The sequence below is a fragment of the Lepisosteus oculatus genome, chromosome 15 (assembly GCF_040954835.1).
Source record: "Lepisosteus oculatus isolate fLepOcu1 chromosome 15, fLepOcu1.hap2, whole genome shotgun sequence".
Classification (NCBI taxonomy): domain Eukaryota; kingdom Metazoa; phylum Chordata; class Actinopteri; order Semionotiformes; family Lepisosteidae; genus Lepisosteus; species Lepisosteus oculatus.
In genome coordinates, this window is record NC_090710.1 from 3,074,748 (window position 1) to 3,097,359 (window position 22,612).

General features: G+C 43.1%; 1 protein-coding gene across 1 annotated transcript in view; it reads left to right on the top strand.

The window, feature by feature from the left end:
• mgat4a (alpha-1,3-mannosyl-glycoprotein 4-beta-N-acetylglucosaminyltransferase A) overlaps positions 1–22,612 on the top strand; it is a 67,484-nt gene that overhangs the window by 11,402 nt on the left and 33,470 nt on the right. Inside the window, exons 3-5 of the mRNA XM_069179011.1 lie at positions 13,415–13,582; positions 14,654–14,794; positions 20,135–20,268. Of these exons, the coding sequence (XP_069035112.1) occupies positions 13,415–13,582; positions 14,654–14,794; positions 20,135–20,268 (443 nt within the window). The remainder of the gene's footprint in view (positions 1–13,414; positions 13,583–14,653; positions 14,795–20,134; positions 20,269–22,612) is intronic.

The following is a 22,612-nucleotide window of genomic DNA, read 5'->3' on the forward strand; positions in this document are numbered from 1 at the left end:
CTGCACTTGTAACTTGATGTGTTATGTTTGCTTTTTTTATTGCTTCTCCACATTGTCTGGAAGAGAAAATGATAGGTGCCGAAGTCTTTTTCATTAGGAACTCAGTTTCTCATGTTGTGCCTATAATTTAATTACGAATTTGCATGGAACACTTTGTACTTGGCATTCACAATGTGGACATCTGCCAGATTGTCCTGTCTTGAATCCTGTCTATATCCCTTTGAATTTCATATAGAATGTTTTGGCATCATCCGCAAGCATGACTATTTTACTAATTATATGAGAATCAAAATAATAAAGTTGGAAGAGTGTCGGTCCCAATATAGATCCCTGGGGTGGTCCACTAGTTACATCACAACAGGGATTGCAAAAGTAATTTTGCAGTCACAGATAAATGCAGAAAAGCTCTAAAGTATGTAATAGACTAAAGCGACATCTTGTACTATGTTTCAGTGTGATCAGCAGCAGTGAGACAAGTCAGGAGAAATTTTGAATGATCATAGGCGCTTGACCTGAAGGCAGTGAAATGTTGATGGGTATGTTGATGCAATCTGTTGCAAGAATTGATGTTTGTTGTTGGTTTCCTGGGATTGGCGAAGGGGGCTCTCTGTTTTCCTCGTGTGCAACAGTGATCTTTGTCCTCGTGCGCTCTGCTGGAACTTCACGAGAGTTTGAAAGCTGCTGGCTTTGGCTTGGGGAATTCTGTAAGAATAAAGAAGGGGGAAAACGAAAAACTAGAAACTCTCGGGCTTCCAAGTGCTTTTGTTAGCACATCCATGTCTTTCCGGCTTTCCACCTACCAACTGTATTCCCTTCATTTTGAGATTCTTGATCCACACTGATAATTGTTTTGAGGGGTACCCTGCCAGCAGCCGGTGTCTGACACCTGACAGGTATTACTGTCTCTGAATGCCGATCGGTCCTGTCCCTGTCTATATGTCTGATTTTTACAGCCTTGATGCTGTATCTCTTGTGGAGCACAGCCCTATATCGGCAAGGCACAGTGGAGACAGTGCATTGCGTTTGTAAATGTTTTTTGAATTTGTAAGTGGTTCAAATTCTCGAATACTGTTTTTTTCAGCAATTGTTTTTGCTCTCAAACATATGCTAGTAAAACAATTCCTGTTCTTCTAGTAAACGTGGTCATTAGTCTAGAATATATTAAGCCGTGTAGTCAGTTTCACGCCATAGAATATCAAATATCACTTTTGACCTGGTCTTCTGAATCTGAATGTCTTTTTCTCGGGATCTTGGGTCACTCATTTCTTCTGGCGCTGTGTGTGTTGTTTCCCACACTTTGAAGAATGACCGTCGTTTTGTCCACAGGTGGAGTATGATGGAGATGGAGTATGATGTGATTTCAAATATGAATTCTGGGGAAGAATAGTGCTGTATTCAGAGATATTCCTTGCTCTCTTCAATAAAATGTTTCCCAGCATTTGTAATATAACGTTTTTTGAGAAGTAGATTCTAATGGGAAAGCCCAGATAAACAATTTTTCCTAAATGTTACAAGCCAAACAAAGAATTCAGTGAAAAGTGTTTTGTTGGGCATCTGTGGGAGGATGCTGATTATGTAATCTCTGTTCTGTAGAATGAATGGTTTGGTCAGTATTTGGAAGCTAGACGTTTAGTATTGCTTAGAAACGCTTTCTCTCTCTCTCCAAGACCTTTGGCCTGTTTTCCACAACTTCTTCACTTGTCCTTTCTGCGATGTTAACACAATCCCCCATCCTGCCAACAGCGGAAAAAACAGCTTTTGTTCTCTTCAGAATGTCCATAATTTCCTCCCATTGTAACAAATTCAGTATGTGATTACAAAGCATTTTTAATCTAATTATGCATTTATATAAAAATGTTCATTAAGTTTAAACAAGTTCACATACAGTCCAGTAGTTTGAAGTTAAAGATATTGATCTACAGAGTTGTTGATTGCTGTTGAATCCTGAATTACTGTTCTGCAAATTTTATATTCATTTGATGCGAACAAAAGCAAATGTGCGTATGAAGGTTTAGCAGAACCATAATGTGCCAAATGAACAAAAAAAGTTTCTCACTGCATGAATCTATAAAACACAATGAAGTAAAAACAACACGTTCACACTTGGTGTAATGTGGGATGGACACATTAGTTTTGATTACCAAAGGTTGAGTTTAACAAATCTTTGTTGCAAACAGTTCATGAAAGGTCTCCAGCCTTTTTTAGTAGATGATGGTTGTATTGTTTCTAAAAGAAAAAACGTATAAACTGTTCGCTCTGTTGCCCGGAAAACTCAGGCATGTATCCTTTCAGGAGGAGGTGGTGCTTGTCATGTCCTGTAATTAGGAGAGATCATTTGAGAGGTTTTATCGATTGTCATTATATAGCTCATCTACACACTGTGGTCGGTTTTCTTGGCCTAGATAACAGACATGCTCAGTGTATGGAATGCCACACCTCTAGTTAACTAAAAGCTCCATCATTTTTCTTCCATGTCTCTTTTGAATGTGGAAGAAAAGAGCTGCTGTGTTTATTGAGTGAGTGTGTGAAAGGCTGTTTTTAGTTCTGCAGGAAATCAGTATTTAATCCAGAATTCCACCAGGACTTCATAAACATCCAGGCAAAACTGCCTCAGTAAACTTGGTTTACCAGTTTTTCATAAACTGTATTTCTGTTGTCTGGTTATGACCTATAACTTGATCTGTTGCCATTTTGAGTTTCCTTTCCTTGACATGTAGATTAATAGAATGCAAAAAGAGGTCCCGAAAGGACTCAATGTGTTCAAAAATATGTGATCTCTGGTTCATGATTTTCTCTGCCATTTCTTATATTGAACAAATCCGTTCTTTATTGGAAGTCATCAGATTTAACATTGAGAAAGATGGGGGTTGGGATCAGGGATCCTCACAGACAAGAGTGTATTTTTCTTCTTAGGAGCTTGTTCATCCAAGAAGCATAACAAGGCATTTGTTGGGAAACTCCTTAGGAATCAACTCTGCATGTTGTCTTGTACCTTGATCCTTATGAGCACCCCTTTCATACAAAAATTGTCTTTTTTTAGTACTGGATTTGCTTCATGGACACTAAGATTCCTGATGAGCTTTATTTTATTTTTGGTGTTTTTTTACAAGTTTTATTTTTAGATGTTGCCCTTTGTGCTTAGCTATCACACGTGCCTTACCAGGTTAGAAATAGAACAAGTGTGAAGCAAAAGTTTATCACTGCATAAAAAATAGTTTCAAACAAAAGGAGCCCATTTATACAACATTTTTAAATTCTGATCATGGTTCCTTTTGTTGAAGAGGGTAAATATTTGCGCGAGTTACTGTATATTGTACGTCTCTCTGGTAAGGCCTTCTGCCTAGTAAGTCATGAGAACATAGAAAACTGGCCTCTTCCGGTGATAAAAGGAAAGTTGTTAATATGTTGTTGTTTCTAGTTTACTGACTTGTTGCTTGTTTGCGTGTCCCTCGGGGTTATCTGCTTTTATAATCAATTTTGTAGTGGCAGATGTTGGAACACTCTGACATGGAGTGCGGCACCCAGTCTAATCGTGGGATTCACAAATCTTGTCCAAGATGCGCGCTGTCTGGGCAGTGCCTTTTGACAGCAGAGAAAAGCATTCGAGTCCGGATGAAATTCCAGCTGACCTCATCCAGTCCCAGAGCCACGTGGTCCCCCACAGGAAGGAGCAAGACGGTAATCTGGAGCTGTGGCCCAGCCTTGGCTGGTTTGCACTCGACTTCATTAAATTGGTTTTAGTTCTTATCTGGAACAAGGGGTTCACACTATGAGCCAGTGCCTCTTCATGAAACAATTTAAAGGCTTTTAGAAGTAAATTTCCAGTGGCAGCTTGTTAGAGACTGTGCACATGATGAAATAACGACCCTCATTCTAGCCAGAAACATAGTCCATCTGCGTTTTTTTTTCTGTCAGTGAAGATGGTTGTGATGTGCAAAACCGGACAGCTGGCCAGTGCCAGAGTATCCACCGATAAGCCTCCAATCTAGGGTTGGATCCCCAGATCAGCAGTTCAGTGAACCACAAGGATATTAATCCTGGCTCTTGAGATTTGCAGATGGAGGGGAATAATTACCCCCACCTTCACTGTTTTAAAAAACGGGAATTATTTTCTGAAAATTAGCATAATGCTTGTCGGTGATAACAGCCACAGCTGGTGTTTTTTAATGGCAGCAGAATAAAATGAAAACAATAGAGATTGATTGCGGGCTTTTAAATAAAAAAAGGAACACTTTCCAGCAAAAACCCTTATGACATTCTCTTTCTTTTTTGTAACCGATATTTCTAATGGCCACATCCGTTGTGTAAACAGTAATTCATTAAAAACTAAAAGAGTGCTACATTTATGTATTTGCAATCGTAGTTTTGCCTCAAGTGAATCACAAGAGACGCAATTAGTGTGTGATCTCTGGAGAGTCAGTCCTGGCTGTTCAGTGCTGTGGAGCTAAACAGCCTTCTCTCCACATTTCTGTGGACTCATGAAGACTTCAGTGCCATTTTATGTTTGTTCTTATGCTGGCATTACACTTGCTCCAGACACTTTCTCACACAGCACAGGTGTTCCAGTTGTTAAGGTAATGCTCTTATGTGCAGGGAGTTCCTGGTTTGAGTCCTGACACAGGAGTTCTTCTGCAAAAGTCAATAACCGGTGTATGGCCTGTCTAGATTAGATTAATATAAAGTTGTACTGAAGGAATAGGGAGGTTTATCAACCTAGGAGACCTCTGTGTGTGCGGCCTGGAAGAGCTTTGCAGTGAGGTTCTTTCGAACATGGAAGAGGAAACTGGGTTTTGCTTGGGCTTTCCTGGGCACACGCTTTGTGGTTAAATGCCCACAGTCAGATGCTCCGAAGTCCGGTTTAGGGAACTTGACGTAAAACACTGGCGTCTGTGTTTCCAGGGATTATGCTGGGAAAAGCCCAGTGGAAAGTGCTGCTCTGTCACTGTGGTTCTGGTTAGGCGTCGCTCTAGGGACCCAAAGTTTGAATGCGCTGTTACCCCGGGGGCACGAGTTGCCACCACTTAACAAGAGAAGGGCCAAAAGAGTCTTTGGAATGTTGGTAGGACGCTGGGGCCTCTTTGTGGCCACATAGATGTTCTAAAGAAAACATACAAATTCCACACAGAAGACACCCCCATCTCCACCTGGGAGCTGTGAGGCAGCAGGTTTAAATGGAAAACCTCCTTGTTGTCAAACACAGGCAAGCAATTGTATTTAGATCCCAAATACTTTAAATGCATCCTTCATTAAATGAGCCTCCATGAGGACGTTGCTTTCCTGCTTCTTACTGCAATCCTTTAGGAGGGGCCAGCCTTATTGTAGGGAGATGAGGTAAAGGTTCATTCCATACAAACCTGAAGAAGGCTGCACAGCTGAAATGTTTTTTTCTTCTCTTTTCAGCATGGAATGAACCTTTACTTGTTCCTTTGCAGCCTATGCATGCTGACGCAGCTCCCTACTTGAACTAAGATAATGATGGCGTATGCATGCTGATCTCAATAGGTGCTGTGATCCTGCCAAGAGCAGAAGGCATCTACGAATCCCACAGCACTGAAAACCAAAGGGTGGATGTGTGAAGAGCATTCCTGGGTGTCCGAGCATGGAGCTTAGTTTACACGCGTGAAACGGTGATGGTGTGGAAAGGCTTTGTGATCGCTGCTCTTAAAGAGGATCTTATATACTGTAGGTCAGTAGTTCAGAGAGTGCTGAAGTTCTTTCTTACAAGGAAACGGGTTACTCTTGGCGTTTGGGAGAGTTATTAATGCACAGCAAGGATGAACCTGGTCCTAAACCTTGTGAAGATTGTAATAGAAGCTATTCAGCGTGTGAATATAGGAGTTGCTCTTGTGTTCTGGTTCTGGTAGACCCTCGTGCGTGTGTGAAGTATTAAACATGCCTCCGTGTCCGTAGTGTCGGCTTTCTGGGAGCTGAAGCAAGGGTTAGGCCTCTTCAGACCGAGAGGCCCACTCGAAGGAGAAAGACCTGCCTCTTGAGGGCGGCCCGGAGGTAGATCTGCTTCTCCATCACGCCCGGCTCGTACGGGACAGGAATTCATCACACCCGCGCGCACACAAGGGGCTTCCTTGTGCAGAATGTTGTTCTTGTTTCGGTTTCGCTCGGGCCGTGCCAAAGCCCAGCCGCTCCCCCGCCAGGGCAGGTCTGTCCCAGGCCCGCGTGCGCCAGGGCCCGGAGAGCTGTCTGCGCCTCTCTGAAAGGGCCCTTTGAGGAAGGGGCTGCGTGCGTTCGCGGAGCTCGGCGCGAACAAGGGGCCGTGTGATGAAGTGAGCGAGCAAGTGCTGCCGCCCCCCCTCCCCACTGAGGGGCGGCCATTACTTTCAGAGAGCCTGGCCCTGGAATTAAACGTCTGAGGTCGGTGCCAACCTAGTTAAGCCCCGTAATGCCCATCGCGCCATACACTGCCGCCACACAGTACAGCCGTGGCGCGGTTTCTGGCTTTGAATGAGACATTATGCAGCAAATCACCATGGCTTCCTGAATTAACTTACTGAACAGAAACATCAGTGTCTATTTAATAAGGAAGGTTCTCCATTAAAAATGCATGACTCTTGTTTATTGTATGTATGTTCTTGGGAATTATATTGCTTTGTCCTTTTTTATTGAGTTAACTCATTTAAAATCTGGGAAGGCTTGCTGCAGTTCGTCTTATTAAATATGAAGGCACATTTTAGTTGCACATGGTTTGTGTGGTTCTTATTAAATGCATTTTCCGTAAAAAAAAAAAGCAGGAATGAAGTTTCATTTGTAAGTTTTCTTTTCTCATTCTATGCCAATTGCTCCACTACACTGGAGATAGGAGCAAGAAAGTAGAACTTATTGACTTCTGGGCACTTCAGTGGAGGCCATTGTGCAAGCAGAAAGATGAATTTAGCTAGGGCATCGGAGTTAATCCATTTCAGTGACTGACCATTTTTTTAGTCTTGAACAGTGAAAACTACAAGGGCACCTCTTTTTAGAGGAGCTCCATCTTTTTAGTCTTGAACAGCGAAGACTACAAGGGCACCTGATCCAAGTATTTCAGAGTCCCGAAAGACATTGACAAAATCAACAAAGCAGATTTTTCAGAATGACCAGAGAAACACAAACCACGGCACAAGTGGAAACTATGTGGAAGTGCATTTGAAACTGTGATCACAATGCACTTCTTTAACAAAGGATTGTGGGAGTCTGGAACAAGCTAGCCAGCCATGTTGTTGAAGCTGATTACTAGATTCTTTCAAGAAACAGCTGGATGAAATTCTGGGATCAATCAAATAATGACAAACAGGCTGGATTGGCCTGTTTGTGTAAATGCGTAAATATTCTTACAGAGTTACATATGCATATTTATAAAGTGACACGGGATCTTTGAGCACCAAGTTCAACTCCTCTGTTTACCATCTTGTAAGAAAGGGCATCACGTGCTGGTATCACATCACTGTGATACCAGTTGTCCTGGAGTATACTGGCAGTATACAGGGGCATTCGTCTGGAAACTCTGAGCACCACCTACTGGTCCAACAGTACACTTACAGCAGCAAGCTGGTTTCCTTAGAGATATCCTCTCCCAATACTGCCCAGGCCAGCCTTGCTCTGCTTCTGAGATCTCATGAGATCAAGCTACAAGGTGATAGATACCTTTACCTAGAAATGTAGTGCAAACTTTTGATACTTTGGACTTTAATTATTAAATTAAAGGTGAGAAATGGGGCATTAGAATTGCATTAGGGATATCAACAGTGATGCAGAGGGAATCAAAAACGTGTTTCTGATTGCAGGTTCATTGGTGTTGGTGCTGACTTTATTCTACCTTTCTGCTTTTACTGGATTGATGTGCGTTCACGGGACATTTAAGCTCATTTACATTCCTAGATTTTTAAATGGCAGCCTAAAATGATCATGGGTGTTGGGGATCTAAATCTGGCAGTCTGGTATTATCAGTGGTAAGGCGTTGTTTTGAAGTGCCATCTTTAGTGTCGAATTATTGCTGCACCTCAGCTCTTTGCTCTGACACAAGCCCCACAGAGATAGCGAGCCTGCTGCTTCAGATAAAATCTGACAGCCCTCTTGCAGGTGGAAATAATGACACTTTGAAATCCCAAGAAACCCAAGGAATTGGTGCAGTTTAATTCACTCGTGGACTTTGGGTTATTTTTCCAGGCGTATAGTTTTAAACGCTAGTTTACGGTGACACCAGGATTAAACATGAACATTTTTATTTTTTGAGTGTATTCATTTCTTTCCAGGAGTCGGTATCCCCCCGCACTAAAAAAGTGAGTTTTTAGTGTCAGATTGCGAATCCTTGATGAAAGGGTGCGTCCTCAGGAGGTGAGCAGTGCACATAAGTGTATTGTGGTTGACAGAGTGATTGATTGTTCTGTATTGCAGCTGACAGACGCATGAGAAGATATGCCGGTGGTGTGTCTCTGCCGTTCCCTCAGTTGTTGCTCTGCTGCCGACGGATGGGCCTGCAGCTCTGTAAATCTGACCACTGTGACATAATATTAACCTAATTTACTGTGTCAAACCACTTTACAGCTCTCCCTCGAGACTGTGGTTGGTCTGCAGCCCTGCTAACAGGAGGCTCTTTGGGTAGAGTAGTATTGAAAACAATCGGTTGGACATCTTAAGTGTTATGGCTTTATTAGTATAGTCGCAGAGATTGCTTGGGCTGGTCCCTGTCCTTGTTTCCCAGGTGAAGGGTAAATTTGTGCTTCCTCATGACGAGGAATGTCAGAAAGATTTCCCTCAGGCGTCGGATGTGCGATGCGTCAGCTTTTGTCCTTGACTTTCTGAACGTCTTTTTTTCTCCAGAATATCCTTGCCTTAAGAATTAACATTTCACCCGAAGGAGAAGAAGAGCTTTTTTTTTTACACCATGGTTCGTTGGAGGCAGTTCTGACTAATGTGAAAGCTAGTGTCCTGGATGGTTTGTAGGCGTAAGCCTATTGTATAGTAGTGAACTTGAAGTTCAGGGAATATTAAAGGCTGGGTTCTGGTGCCAGCAGGCAAAGAGACGCACAAAACCAGTGTACCTATGGAGCAGAAAATGTGAGGAGAGAGGTGCTGCTTAGTCCAAGGATTTAAATACGTCTGAAGACTGTACTGTTCCCGGAACATCTTTGGGATAATATACACTGTCTTGCACAGCAGTAAATGGGGACTAGGTCAGGATATCCACAGACCAGAGCTTGTTTGAAGTGTGCCGTAATGTCAGCCGAGAGATAATCCCACTTCCGCAGTCCTGAGGCTGTAGATAATGGGTTCTGTTTACTGGTTGGGAACAGTAGAGACCAAACTGAAAACTTTTTAACAAGGTTACACACATTGTATGCCTCTCAAAAAGAACAGCATTCTATGACACCAACTTATAAATATTTTGCTGCAAAGCCACATTTGTTGTTTCTTAAACGGCTTATGAATGACAGGTTCTGGAGAGCAATACTCTCTTGAGAGGAATGCACTCATTGACTTAATAGTGTGAACGCAGACTTTTTTTCTTTCTTTAATCCTATAGCCTGTCTGTTACACTCCCTCCTACTCTTTATTTACATGTATACCTGAACAGCAGGATCCTCTTAACTCCCAGCAGGTGGTGTTTAGAAGGACCTGAAACGCACGCAGCAGTCTGTATATAAATTACAGCTTTGCACTACTGAACATGGATCTTCAAGGTACTGTTATGGAAAGCGTATGCTTTTGCCCAGCCCATAGAAAAAACAGAAAACCTCATCCTGTAATTTGCGACTCCCTTTTTCTTAACAGTGTGAAATCTTCTGGACTTCGAACTTGAAGCCAGCCTCTCTAATTCAGATTCCTGGATGCAGAGTAATGAGAGGAAGGAACGCATCTCTTATTCTGAAGTAGAAGTATTTTCTCCATTTGGCCTCCTGCTCGCCATCCCTTCTAGCCATTTCCTGCTGAATGCCATTCTTGAGTCCCAGCCTTCGGACCAGCTGCGCAGGAGTGATGAAATCCAATCACACCTCCAGGGGTCAAACAGCGGGTCTCCCATATTGCACGCGGGATTACTGTAGTTGCTGATAACATGTGCGAACTAAGAGCGGGATTGTAGGATCCTCGTGTCTATTTTGATCCACTCGATCCTGGTAGCTCTTTACTATGAGGACGCTACCCCCACCTGGGGGGCCTACCTTTACACAAAGGGTTGTAGGAGTATGGGACAGTCATGTTGTTGGAGCCCATTTCCTCGGCTTCCTCCATGAAACAACTGGATAAGATCCTTAAGTCAGTTGGCTACTATCTATCTTGTGGGCTGGAATGGCCTTCTCTGGTTTTGTGATCTTTGTTCTTAAAGTTGTGAATGGCTTGATCAGTTGTGCCTCACGTCGGGCTCTGTTCATCTTCCTTACACTGTTTAGTAAAGCGGTCATTCAGGAATTTGACAATCTGTCACAGAAATCTCCAGAATGGGGAGATGCAGAAGAGCAAAAAAGAAAACCTGACATATTTGGTTCTTTAGTTTGCTTGCAGGCTGTGATCTGCCTGCCTTTGGCTTTATGGTCTCTGAGGCCCTAATTATTATTCAGCTAGCTGTCATAGTCTCCAAGCCGTCTATTATCCATGTATGTACGTGTGTGTGCTCTCTGCTTTAAGTGGATTAGTGGCTAGAGATTAGTGGAAATAAGATATCAATCCCAAGAGGAGAAGAGGTTTTGGGTGAGTGGGAGTTTGCAGATGGGGTGTGTGTGGGGTACACTGCTGTCAAAAGTGAATGCAGAAGAGGAAATGAAATTGATGGTGAATGAAAGCTAAAAGGATCTCTTGTATCGCACCCCTATAGTTTTATTGAACCCGGGGATGAGGACAAATATCTGTCTTCCCCAACCCCTATTCTCACTCAATGCTTTTTAAGCCAAATGCAGTTTAGTAAGATGTCTGCCCATTAAACTACAAACAGCCACTAAATCTAAGATGTGCCTTAAGCTAAATTTAGAAAAAGTAATTGAATCATTAAATGCCTTATTGCTTCTGCTTTGAAAATAGCGAAGCGAAACACCCTTAACCCCTCTGGAGTTTACAGTGACTCACTGGCTGGTGTGGAAGGGAACTCGAACCAGAAACAGTCCCCATTCCTTTAAGTCTAAGGATTTTAAGAAAAGGTCGCTCGGCTGTGCTCCAGGAAGAAAAGGTTAATGCTCCGCTTCCGTGTTGGAAATCTATCTGGTGAAACTGCCAGAACGTATCGGCGTGTACAACTTCAATTACCAGTTCCGCTCGTGCAGCTTGTTCAGTAATAATACAGAAGAGTATAGTTTTCAGTCTGGGCTGCCTTAGAATCGATCTGTCTTAAAGAAAAAAGAAAGGTATTGTCCTGTTGTCGCATTCAGTTCCGAAAGCCATTCTTCTCTGTGCGGGAAAACGAGGAGGGCGAAATTGAGCTTGGTGGTCTCTCTGGAGACAGATTCCAGGTACAGAGGCAGACGACATGCTTTGTCCTCCCAGTGAGGCCACGAATTCAGTGTGGAGGTCTGACAAAAGGGAAGGAACAGATAGCTTTACACATGCTGAACGTGCTACATATTAATACTCATTACCTGAAGTTCAGTCCTTCCTATGCTGGTTTGATTTTGTATTTGGGCAAGTTAACTGAAGATGTAAATGAGTCAAAACCGCGCAGCGGCCCGTGGGGCGCCAGGGCTGGCACTGTGCCCGCCGCCCTCTTTCAGAGCCCGTCTCTTTCGCTCCCCGCGGCCTGCCAGCGCGCTCGCTCTGCTGTATCCGGTGAAGCATGATTTCATCTAAAATCAGCCAAATTAATTTGCTGCCAGTATTAATGACTCTGTTCAGATTGCACACCAACTGAGTACAACCATGGTTTTACATTGTCTTACTGTGCACACAGTATTACAGTGTTTCCACATTAGAGGCCTTCAAGAGGTCTCTTAAGTCTTCTTGGAGTCTTCTGTGACATGAAACCCATCAGACTGGTCTAATTCTAGGCTCTAGAGAGTCAGGAGCACTGCTCTACACTGGACATACATATACATCGAGTTACTGTGGTTCTGGTTCTGTATTGATAAACCAGTCTTTATAGGGACTGGTAGGGAACATCCAGCTGAGGATGTCTGGAAGGATGAAAGGCTTGTTAAAACTGTTAGCATCTACTCAAGTTCAGGGACACAGTGGGGGGAAAGGGGGCAGGTCTGTGAGAGGAAGAAACCATTCAGATTAAGGCTTGAGGGAGCTCTGGGGGACTAGGGTTCCAAAATAAAGGCCAGTTACTTACGGATATTACAGCTGTTAATTCACGATCTTGCATCTCTTTTCATGTAATTTCATGGAAACATTTCAGCAACAGCAAGAACAAAGCCCTGAATCCCGTATTCTACCAGTTCTTATATTACAGTAATGAAGAGAAAAAGAGCATAACCTAAACTTAGATGGCATTTTTCGTGGATTTCTTCTGCGTTGTTCTAGCAAACACCTGTGTTTGTGTTATCTTTGTTCTTGGATTGCCAGATTCTCACACTTGTGTGATATGTTTTTCTGTGCAGGTGTTGTGCTCACACCACAGTAAATGTGCTCAATTTCAGACTCTTCCGAAAGCCTTCAGCTTCCAGCTTATCCTTATATTTCTCTGTACTTTACCAAGCGCTCACCAAGAAGCTCAAGCCTTGAGCAAGAACTCAGGCTGCTTCTTTCCTTTCATCTCCTGCCTTGCGGCATCTCGTGATGAAGAGCTTTTTGAAAAAGTCTGTCGGATCTCCACTCAGGAAAGTGGGAACTTGAGAATCGCGACGAGAAGGTGGCAAGTAGTTTTGAAGGCTTCCGCACTGTTCTCTACCGTCTCTCATGAACAGTCCTGAATAGTGTCGGACGTCTTCCGCAGAGCTCTTGCAGAATCCTCATGGCCGCAGGCCTCGTGGTGTCGAGAATGATACTTTACGTACAATAGTAACCCCACAGTAGCATGTTGCAACTACAGATGCTGCAAGAATTCTTTGCCTTCAAGCAGCTGTTCTCTAGACATGGAAAAATCGATGCCACACGATTATGATAGAGATGTTTTGCTCTGAGCTGCAGGCACGGGGAGTGTTGGAGAACACCACGCTTCTCTGAAATCCAGCATCAGAATCATTAATCCATGGTCTTTTTACTTACAGCAAGATACTCTACAGTTCTGAACAATGGCTTTTAGAAAGCAGAAAATGCCACACAGTAAAATGTGCACAACTGCCTGGATAGTGGATCAGACTGCTATAGGGAGTGTCCAGTATGTCAAACGTTATGACAGAAGAGCCTCTGGGGGCACTATTGTGTTAATTCGCCATTGTGGATCTGCCATACTGACGACGCAGAACATGTCCTGTCATTTTGTTGCGTTTCTGTTCCTAGAGCTGCTGATATGATTCTGTCAGAACAGGGTGTAAATGCGCTTCTCTCCGTGTTGCAGAGAAGCTGGTTGCCTACCAGCGCGAGTTCCACGCCTTAAAAGAGCGCCTCCGAGTGGCCGAGCACCGCACCCTGCAGCGCTCCTCTGAGCTCAACGCCATCCTCGAGCAGTTCAGGAAGGCCATTGCAGAAACCAATGGCAGCAAAGATGCACTCACCAACTTCTCAGGTAAGGGTCGGCTCTCTGACCGTCTCCTGCGGCCAACAGCTCTGCATGAATATTCACAGAGGTGCTCATGTCTGCTGTAATGCCAGTATATAGGGGGCAGCGTCAAGCACTCACATCATCAAGAATCATTTCTGCCTCTGCTTTGTTGTGAATCTCAATTCCTTTAACTTTTGGGATTGAACAAAAACCCAGTTTCTGTTTGATTCATGCGTTTTTGTCTGATTAAATGAATGATGTGCTCAATAAGATGAACTGTAGAACTTGCAGGATTGATCCATATCTTTTGAAATTTAATCATTACTCACTTTACAAATGAAGAGGTTGATCTAGATCCCAACACTAGATGCTTTGAGCAGTAGCGTGTGGAGTTTTGTTCCTCATGATTTTTGCCTACATGAAAAACTGGATAGTGTCCATTGTCAATCGCAAGATGTTAACATGCAAAAGTAACATACTGGTCGTTGATGTGAACAACCACAACAGCCTTGAATCATCTTATAGCCACTGAAGAGTCACACCGTTTTTTAAGAAGGATGTTACTACCCTTGGGAACTGTACTTAATCAAGGACAGGCAAACATTTCAACGTCCACTAGCTTATTGTGTGTGTGCGCTGAGCATATCGCACCAGTTAAACCACTGAAAGATTAGTCATTTTTTAACATGCATTTTTGACATGCATGTATGCTGTAACAATGACGAATTAATACAAATATGAAAAACTCTTTGCACCCTCTAGGTGCACCATTTCTTGGCATGCATGTGCTTTAAAAACGCAGGATTTGATCCACTGATGTTTTCTAAATTGTCCCATTTCTCTGTGGGTCTATGATGGTCTGCCATCTCTTGCTTCCAGGATAGGATAGAGTTGAGAGACCCTCATCAGGGGCACCAGAAAGAATGGCTCACTGATAATGAATGTCCAGGTTTTAGATGGGGTGTGTGATGAGTTCCTGAGAGTATGAGCACAGGGTTTTGAATTAACCACACAAATTCCCCTGCTTCTCCCTCGATGATTCTGTTGACTTTGATCCGTTGGTACCATGAGTTTCTGCTGTGCTCTTGTTAACAGATGAGACACAGAAGCTGCTGAAGGAGCTGGCTCACAGAAAACCGCTTCAAGTGCCAAATATCTACTACCACCTGCCTCACCTCCTCAACAATGAGGAGAGTCTTCACCCGGCGGTCCAGGTGGGCCTCGGAAGGACAGGAGGTGAGCATCCATGCTGGGAGCGCCCTGGAGCTCCTTGACCGCTGCCTGTCTTTCTCAGCGCCCTGCTACAGACATGGGGGATTGCAGACACCGGTCTGAGATGTAACGTCTTGGAGATTCTGTCCGCCATGTAGTGAAAAGAGGTTTGGCATACTTAACACGTGTTTTACACCTGTACTCTTCCAGCTGAGAAGAATGACAACCAGCCTGTAAGGGAGGGGCTGTCAGACCCTCGCCTCTTTAAGGAAGCCAGGGTGAGCCAGGGCGCTGCTGCGGGTGTGAAGATGGGGAGGCAGGGGTGCAAAAACAAAATGTGCAAGCTAGTTGGCAAGAAGGGCTATAATGCTGAGATTAGGGTTTGACCTCATCCCCAGCTATTGATTTAGACTCCATTTTGTGTTCTCTTTATCTCTGAAAATGCTGATTGACTCATTAAGGTGGAAACGGACAGTTTTAATAAAACAAGGTCTCCTAATTTGTGTTCTCTTTATCTCTGAAAATGCTGATTGACTCATTAAGGTGGAAACAGACAGTTTTAATAAAACAAGGTCTCCTTCATGCCCTTGGGTAGGGTTGATCAGTTGCTTCACTGCCCGCCTACATTAACCAGCCAATTCCCCAAACATTTTAGAAGCAGTCTTCAAATAAACTCATTGAGTAGTGAAAGGTGTGAGTTAGAGCTGAAAGATAATTGAAAGGTAGTGTAACTTTGCCATGACTTGGTAACGGCGCTTTCTGGAAAAATCCATCCCAACGGCCTTTTCTTCCGCTGTTTTGCTGTGGAAAAGCTTGTTCGAGGCGTGGGAGCTTCGCGCTGCTGGACCATCCGGTGATGCAGACGGTGCCTGAGGAGCGGCAGGAAGGGTAACCTATAGGGGTGAGGAAGTGCCCAGGGTGGGAGTATTGCTGGGGGCCTATCGACAGGCTGAGCACAGCGCGCCCCTACTCCCAGCAGGCTTAGCAGGAGGATGAAAGGAGAATCCAGGAGGGCAGCTATTGATCTTTTCTTTGGAATGGAGATGTGTTCTAAAATTCAATCAGACTGAAAGGCGGGCGAGAAAATATAACTTCACTGCGAGACCCAGATTTGGCAAACTGAGGTCACTTGGGTTTAACTGCCTTTCCTGGTTAGAGCCAGCAGGCATGAGGTGACGGCAGGGAAACAGTAAGCCACACATTGCCCTTTCATTCCTGCTGTCGTAGGCGTGAGCTGCCAGGACAAGGGGCTCTTTTCTGGGTGTAAAGCCCCCGGCCGCCATTTTTCATCTATAAGAACTTGGCAATTTCCAAAACTTGAGTCGTGGAAAAAAAAACAAACAATGTTATATGGTGAATCACTTCTTGTGTTGATATAAGAGTCTCTCACATTCCAGAGGAAGTGTTATCTAAAACAAAAAAAAAAACTTCAAATTGCTTTGTTCACTTTCCAGGTCCAAAGACAAGCTGATTCATTCATAAGCCAAGTGAGGAAAATAAAATAAGGAAGTTTAATTTCCTTGGCGGATTCAGTAAGCATAACTTTGTGTTTTAGCTTGTAGAAGAGCAAAGGCTAAGAGCCAGCCTCAATGACCGTTTCCTGTGCCCTTTTAATCTAAGTCCCTGTGTTTGTATGAAACGTGTGCTTCTGATATGAGGTGGATATTATTAGAAGTCCAAAATGGGACGTCTTGTCCCTACAGAGCACGTTGCCTGCTGAAACCAGGCCGCCTCTTTCCGCGGGTGCTTCTTCGGCGGCAGGGAGCTTGAGATTGTGTGAAGGCCAAGCCGGGATCTGTCACTGAGCTCTTCAGCTGAACATCAGCTCCCAGGAGGAGGGGGCGGTTCCTCGCTTGTTCCTCTTTAACCTTGAACCAAACAGATTTGCTCAGAGCACTCCAGTGGTGAAGTCTTCTGTGCAGCAGTTTGCATAACCATAAATGAGAGGAACTTTGCATCAGTGTGATGAAACAAAAATAGAGATGCGCCAAAAAAATAGCATTTGTAACATCTTTCTCCTATAACATCAACAGCGCAGAGATACGAAGCCAAGCTGTGTGGAGCTCAAAGATGGCCCAGAAATAGTGAGTCCAGTCAGGTAGTTGGTTTGACCATGATAATTATGCCTTTGCTTGTTTTTGTATTCAGGCAGATATTCGTACAGGATGACAGTTAGCTGAGTTAATGAGTGTTTGAGTGTGTGCCTGTATGACATCAGCCTTGTGTATTTCAAAGGCCTTTAGACTGTAAACACACCCCTCCCACATGCCCCACATTGATATCTTCACTCAGCAGAAAGAGTGCTTATCGAGACCCCAGGGCTTCCTGTGTCATATTTCAATGCAGAACTTTTCTCTACTCCTTAGGCAAGGAGTGAAGGCTCTGTGCCACCTTCGGCAGTTTGTTTAACAGTTATCATGCAGCACGGCCTTTACAGTGCTCTGGGCTGATAAATTTCAGGGGGAGAAAAAAATGGGTATCATTTTCTTTAGTCTCCTTGCTTGTTTTTCTGCCAGTTTACTTACCTCTGAGTTGTTCTCGGGTGTTTGACGAAAAGGGAACTTCTTTGTTGTAATTTGAAAGGAGTGCTGAAGCTTTAGGACACTTAAGGAGAAATTAAAATAGACCTCCCCCTGGGCGATAAAAATCACTGTCAGTTCTTGAGCTTGCGTTTGTTGACATAACAGTGACCCTTTTAGTCAGAACAAATGTTTTTATAATAGTAATTTATGCATTAGTTTATTATGTTTGTTGATAACTGCTTTCAAGATGACTTACAAGTAGGAAATTACTTTGGAGCATTGGAGACCAGAAATCATAATTCTGGACTCAGACTGGTAGTTTAGTGGAAGTCCTGGAGCTTGGTTGTGACTCAGAAAGGTTATGGTCTTGGTTTAAGGGTACAGTACAGTCTACCAAGGAAGTCCATGCCTGATGCAGATTATTTTAAAAACCCAGAGCTCATGCTGCTTTTGGGAACATCTCGGAATATTTCTGAACATCTCCAGGCTATTGGAGTGCCCTGTATTTTGAGGGATTTCGAGAGATTGCACTAGGTATGAATTGGGAAAATGAACTTGAATGGGTTCTCCTGCAGTCCCCTGTAGAGCCCTTTCACTGTCTGAGTTTTTGCTGTTGATCTGGGTTTTAACTGAAGTGAGGAAATGTTCCTGAAAGCATTGGAGGCTTTTGGCTGGTCCTTGGCTTTAGAGGTGGTATTTGAATAAGGCAGTAGGGTTGAAGGAAATGGGAGGGCATTTGAACATAAACAAACATGAGAACAAGCACACAAAAAATGTTCAGTTTCTGCAGTCTGCACTTCTGCTGGAATTCAAAGATTTTGAGATCTGTGCCACAGCTGAAAATACGGTGACAGGACAACACCCACGGAATATCCTCTGGGCTGCCCTGAGCTTTCCAGCAGAGAGCGGACAATATGCTACTGTCCAGCCTGCCTTCTCAGGTTAAACTGTAAAACTGCAGAGACTGCTGCCAAATGTGCACACCTCCTACTCCATAATGAAAGAATTCACCCCTAAGAAACACCTCTGGCAAAACTGGTTCACTGGTACGATCTCATTTCAAAACTTCAAAGAATTGTAGAACACAAGTTAGACACTGCCTTTTCTTAATCCACATTCTTATAGTGCCATCGCTGTGTTTTATAAAAGTCTTTCTAGTGATGCTCTGTTTTTCTCATATTGTGTCAAAGACTACAAAGACCAATCTTATAATTTTGCCTAAATTGCTGATTTAGTGCTAGGGTTCAGAAGCATTTGGTATAAAAGAGATTGACTATGAAACATTATTTTTGTAGTCTGGATGGGGGATGGCGACACAGCTAAACCTCTTTTCTCACCTGTTTTATTTTTATCTGTAAATGGGTCAGCTAATGTCACAGCAGTCCTTTGGGAAACGAGGTGTTATTTGGGGAGTCACTGTAAGGAAATGAACAGCAGCTTATTCTCCCTGTTGAAACAGTCCATTTGCCTTGGTGTGTGGTTTTCTGATGGTCGTTTTCGGAGAAGTGTATTTCTTTTCAGTCTTCTACTTGTAATAGCTGGAGGTGAAAAATACAAGAACATGAGTGCAGCTGCAGATAAGAGGAAGCCATGCAGCCCATCTAGCCTGTCAGCAGGATGTTGGTGGTTAGTGCTTTAGCTCATTGATCTGTGTATCTCATCCACGCAGGATGTCAGCTTGAATAAGCTAGCTGGATAGTTTATTTCAGACTCCCAAAATAAGTCTTTCTCAGGACGGTACTAGCCAACATGCCAGTTTCAGTTACAGTAAGTTACATTGAAAATCCTTGGCAGGTAATGAGGTTCATTTCCATGTATGCAGGACTCCTTTGGCTTCGTTATACAGTGTCCTCCAAAAGTCTTGAGGCAGCAATTGCAAAACTTATTTTTGCTTTAAGCTCTTGCAATTGGAGTCAGAAACACCTGAAGAATAGCACAATAGCACAAGAATAACACAAATGCAATGGGTGAGCAGATCTCCGACTTCATGCAGTTATTGTTTCAAAGGGATATTCTTTATAATCTAAGATTTGCTTAAAACGAATGTGTTCTGATGTTTATGGTCAATTAAAATGACTGGGTGGAACACAAAGTGTATTTTTGTTCTAATACGATTAAATGTTTGCATGCAGTTGCCCAAAAATAAAGCCTATTTTGTAATTTTTTTAAAGCTAAAATAGATCTTTAACTTTGTTATTCCAGCTCTTGGAGGGCACTGTACAAGGAAGGTTACACATGTGATGAGACCATTTGATATTTTTATAGGTCTTTGAAACTGCAAAAAAATCGCTGTTATAGCTTATAGTTCTTTAATAAATGCTCCGAATGAGAGGTTAAAGATGTTTAATGGAAACTGCTTAATGTTGCCTCATTAATGGTGTTCCCTGCTGTCTGGCATCACACGGCAGAATTGATAAGTACTGCAGTCTCTTTTGTAATACAGATAAAATGCCAAATGGCGGTGGATTGTTCTCATCTGCTGTGCAGGGCAGGCTTTATGTTAAGTTCCAGCTCAGAATAAAGCTTCACATTTGTCTCTGGTTAGGTCTCTGTTATCGGCTCTACTTTATTTGATCATAAAATATAGTCTGTTTCATATGGATTATACTTTAGTTTAAAGTGTATACTTTATGATTTAGTTTAGGCTTCTTGAAAAACATCCTGGGTCTGCCTAGTGAATGTCAGAAATGTACTTGGTTTCCAAGTCTTTGCGATTTACCCTGGACACACTGGCAGCGCTTGTTGTGTGCCGTTTCCTCCTGCGCTCTAGTGTCCCGGGACAGCCTGTGTCCTGCGCACGGTGGGCAGCACCTGTTCTCACATGGCCTCCATTGCTTCCCAGTGTCCATCGTCATGGGAATCCCGACGGTGAAGAGGAAAGTCAAGTCCTACCTGGCAGAGACACTGCACTCCCTGATAGACAAGCTGTCTGACGAGGAGAAACTGGACTGTGTTATCATCATTTTTGTTGGAGAGGTATGCTTTCTTTCATTTTTAAAACTTTCCCACCCAGCAGTGTGGCACAAGGCCTGTATTATTCCCCCTGTCTTCCTAAACCCGCGGCCTCTGAGGTGAGTAATACTAAGGCATTGGCCTCCTGCTGTGCTGGTACCTGGCAGGCCCAGTGACAGACTGCTTGCTTTTTGCACCACAAAGACGCTTACTGATAGGGCACACATGGTCTTTTCACTCCATGCATTTTGTTTTCTTAATAACATGGGTGCAGAGCCTTAATAGGGCCAGTTGCACATTTCAATCAAAGTTTATCAAATGCACAACAATACAGTGTGCAGCAGTGCGTGCTGCAATGTAATGTCTTTTCTGCAAGCTCACCCGGGGGGGGGAGGGTGGTGGTGAAAATCACAAAATTTAAAGTTTGTGGGTGTGCAGGCAAAAAACCAGGTGATTTGTGGGACCTGCCCCTCTTTTATCCTTGCCTGAATGGGATTAGTTACAAAGGAAGAAAATGTATTTAGCTGTTTTACAACTTCAAATCTGGATTGGTGCTTTTGGTCTTCACTGGCTCCATTTAAGGGGCTTGACTCTTGGGATCTAAGCTTTCCTGGCAAGAAGGTAAAATGAATGTCGTAGCGACTGCTGGGAATCCTGTGTCAGTACAATATGGCAAAGAGAACCCTTTATCTCAGAGGGTGGAAGTCAAGGACTGAAAGCCCATAGGGAAAATGACACCTGAGCTTTGGGAAAGGATGTCAGAACCTCAAGATAAAGCTGGTAACTTTATCAGAAAAAAATTGGTAACTGTCTAGTTTGATCTAGAATGCCAGAATCACAGGATTGACCAGCTCTAGAAAAGATCTGTTTCTGTTTTTCACAAAAGGGAGGATTATTTGTCAACAGGAGAGTCATCCTACTGTGCTAATCGTACTTGAATTTGGCAAACATGAACTGGAAACAGTTTTTGGATACTGTCTTTTCAGAGGCAACATGAGCTTTGCCACAGATGCCAGGCTTATGAGGTCAGCCTTGAATGATGGACATGTTGTAGTCAGATGATGTTTATTTAAAGTTTTCCAGTTGCTACCCCTGTGTTAGTTATCTTTCCAATTACTTTTCTGAACCTGCATTTGGGTAAATTGCTTATGTCTTGATCCTGGTGTAACAACTATCCCATTATCCTTCAGCTCAAAGGTTGAAATTGGCATGGTTTATGGATTTTTTTTTGTAGTTTTCATGGAGTTATTGAAATCAGTAATAATTTCCCCAAAAGCTCCAGACCTCTGTCTTTCCCCATGATGACGTGAAGTGTTTTTCTTCTCTGTCCGCCTGCTGTAGTGTTGTATTGGTTATTATAGTGATTTTCAGATGCTTTCAAGAAATACTCAATGATATAAAATAAAAGAGGATTCAATTTGCCTCCTTTTATTTTCTCAAAATACACAGTTTGAAGAAACTCAACTTTGTTAATTTAGAAATGTATTATTATACACCTTTCTGTTTTGCTGAATCTTTACTTCTTTATTTACTTTACAGTTACTGTTCATCGAGGGTATGAATAGTAGGCTACTGTGCATTTGTATGTTTTCAGCACTGTGTGCATTGCTAACAACAAAGAAAGGTTATAGGATTTAGAGAGTCCTTTCAAACCCCTTTTTTGTCAAGCTGGAACATTGTGTGCGGAAGGTTGTGCAAGACATGTGGCCAGAATTAGCCATGGTATTGTAACACATTCCAAACACCTGTCCGTGCTAAAATTAACAAATTTTCCTCATGGCGTAATAGTTTGCACAGTGTTATCTCCGTTTTGCTGCTTGTTTCAAAGCATGGAAACGGCACTTGTTACACTACTGTCCTGATAAGTCAAAGTCACGAGTTCCTGCATCTCATTTGTTTTTTAATAAAAAAGAAAAAGGAACAATTGCTGTACGGATTCTGTCATATATTCATCCATCCAGTACAGCCTAATCCAGCGAGCAGCTGGACAGGACAGAGACACCGACAAGTGCACACTCACACTTAAGGCCTGGTTTCCCAGAAGTCACTTAACCTACCAGTATGTGTTTGGACAGTGGGAGGAAGCTGGAGTATCTGGCAGAAACCCATGTGAACATGGGGAGAACATACAAACTCCACACAGATAGCACCTTAGGTCTGGAGTTCAGCCCAGGACCTCAGTGCTGTGAGGCAGCAATGCTAAGGACTGTGCCACCATGATGCCCATATATTACGTGTATAATTCTGTCTATAAGACTAAGATACCTACAGTACTTTGAGATCATATCTTGAATATATGTAATTTGTACATAAAGAAGGGATTATGTTATATACATATGCGTGGGATCACCTCATAGCCTTCTGTTTT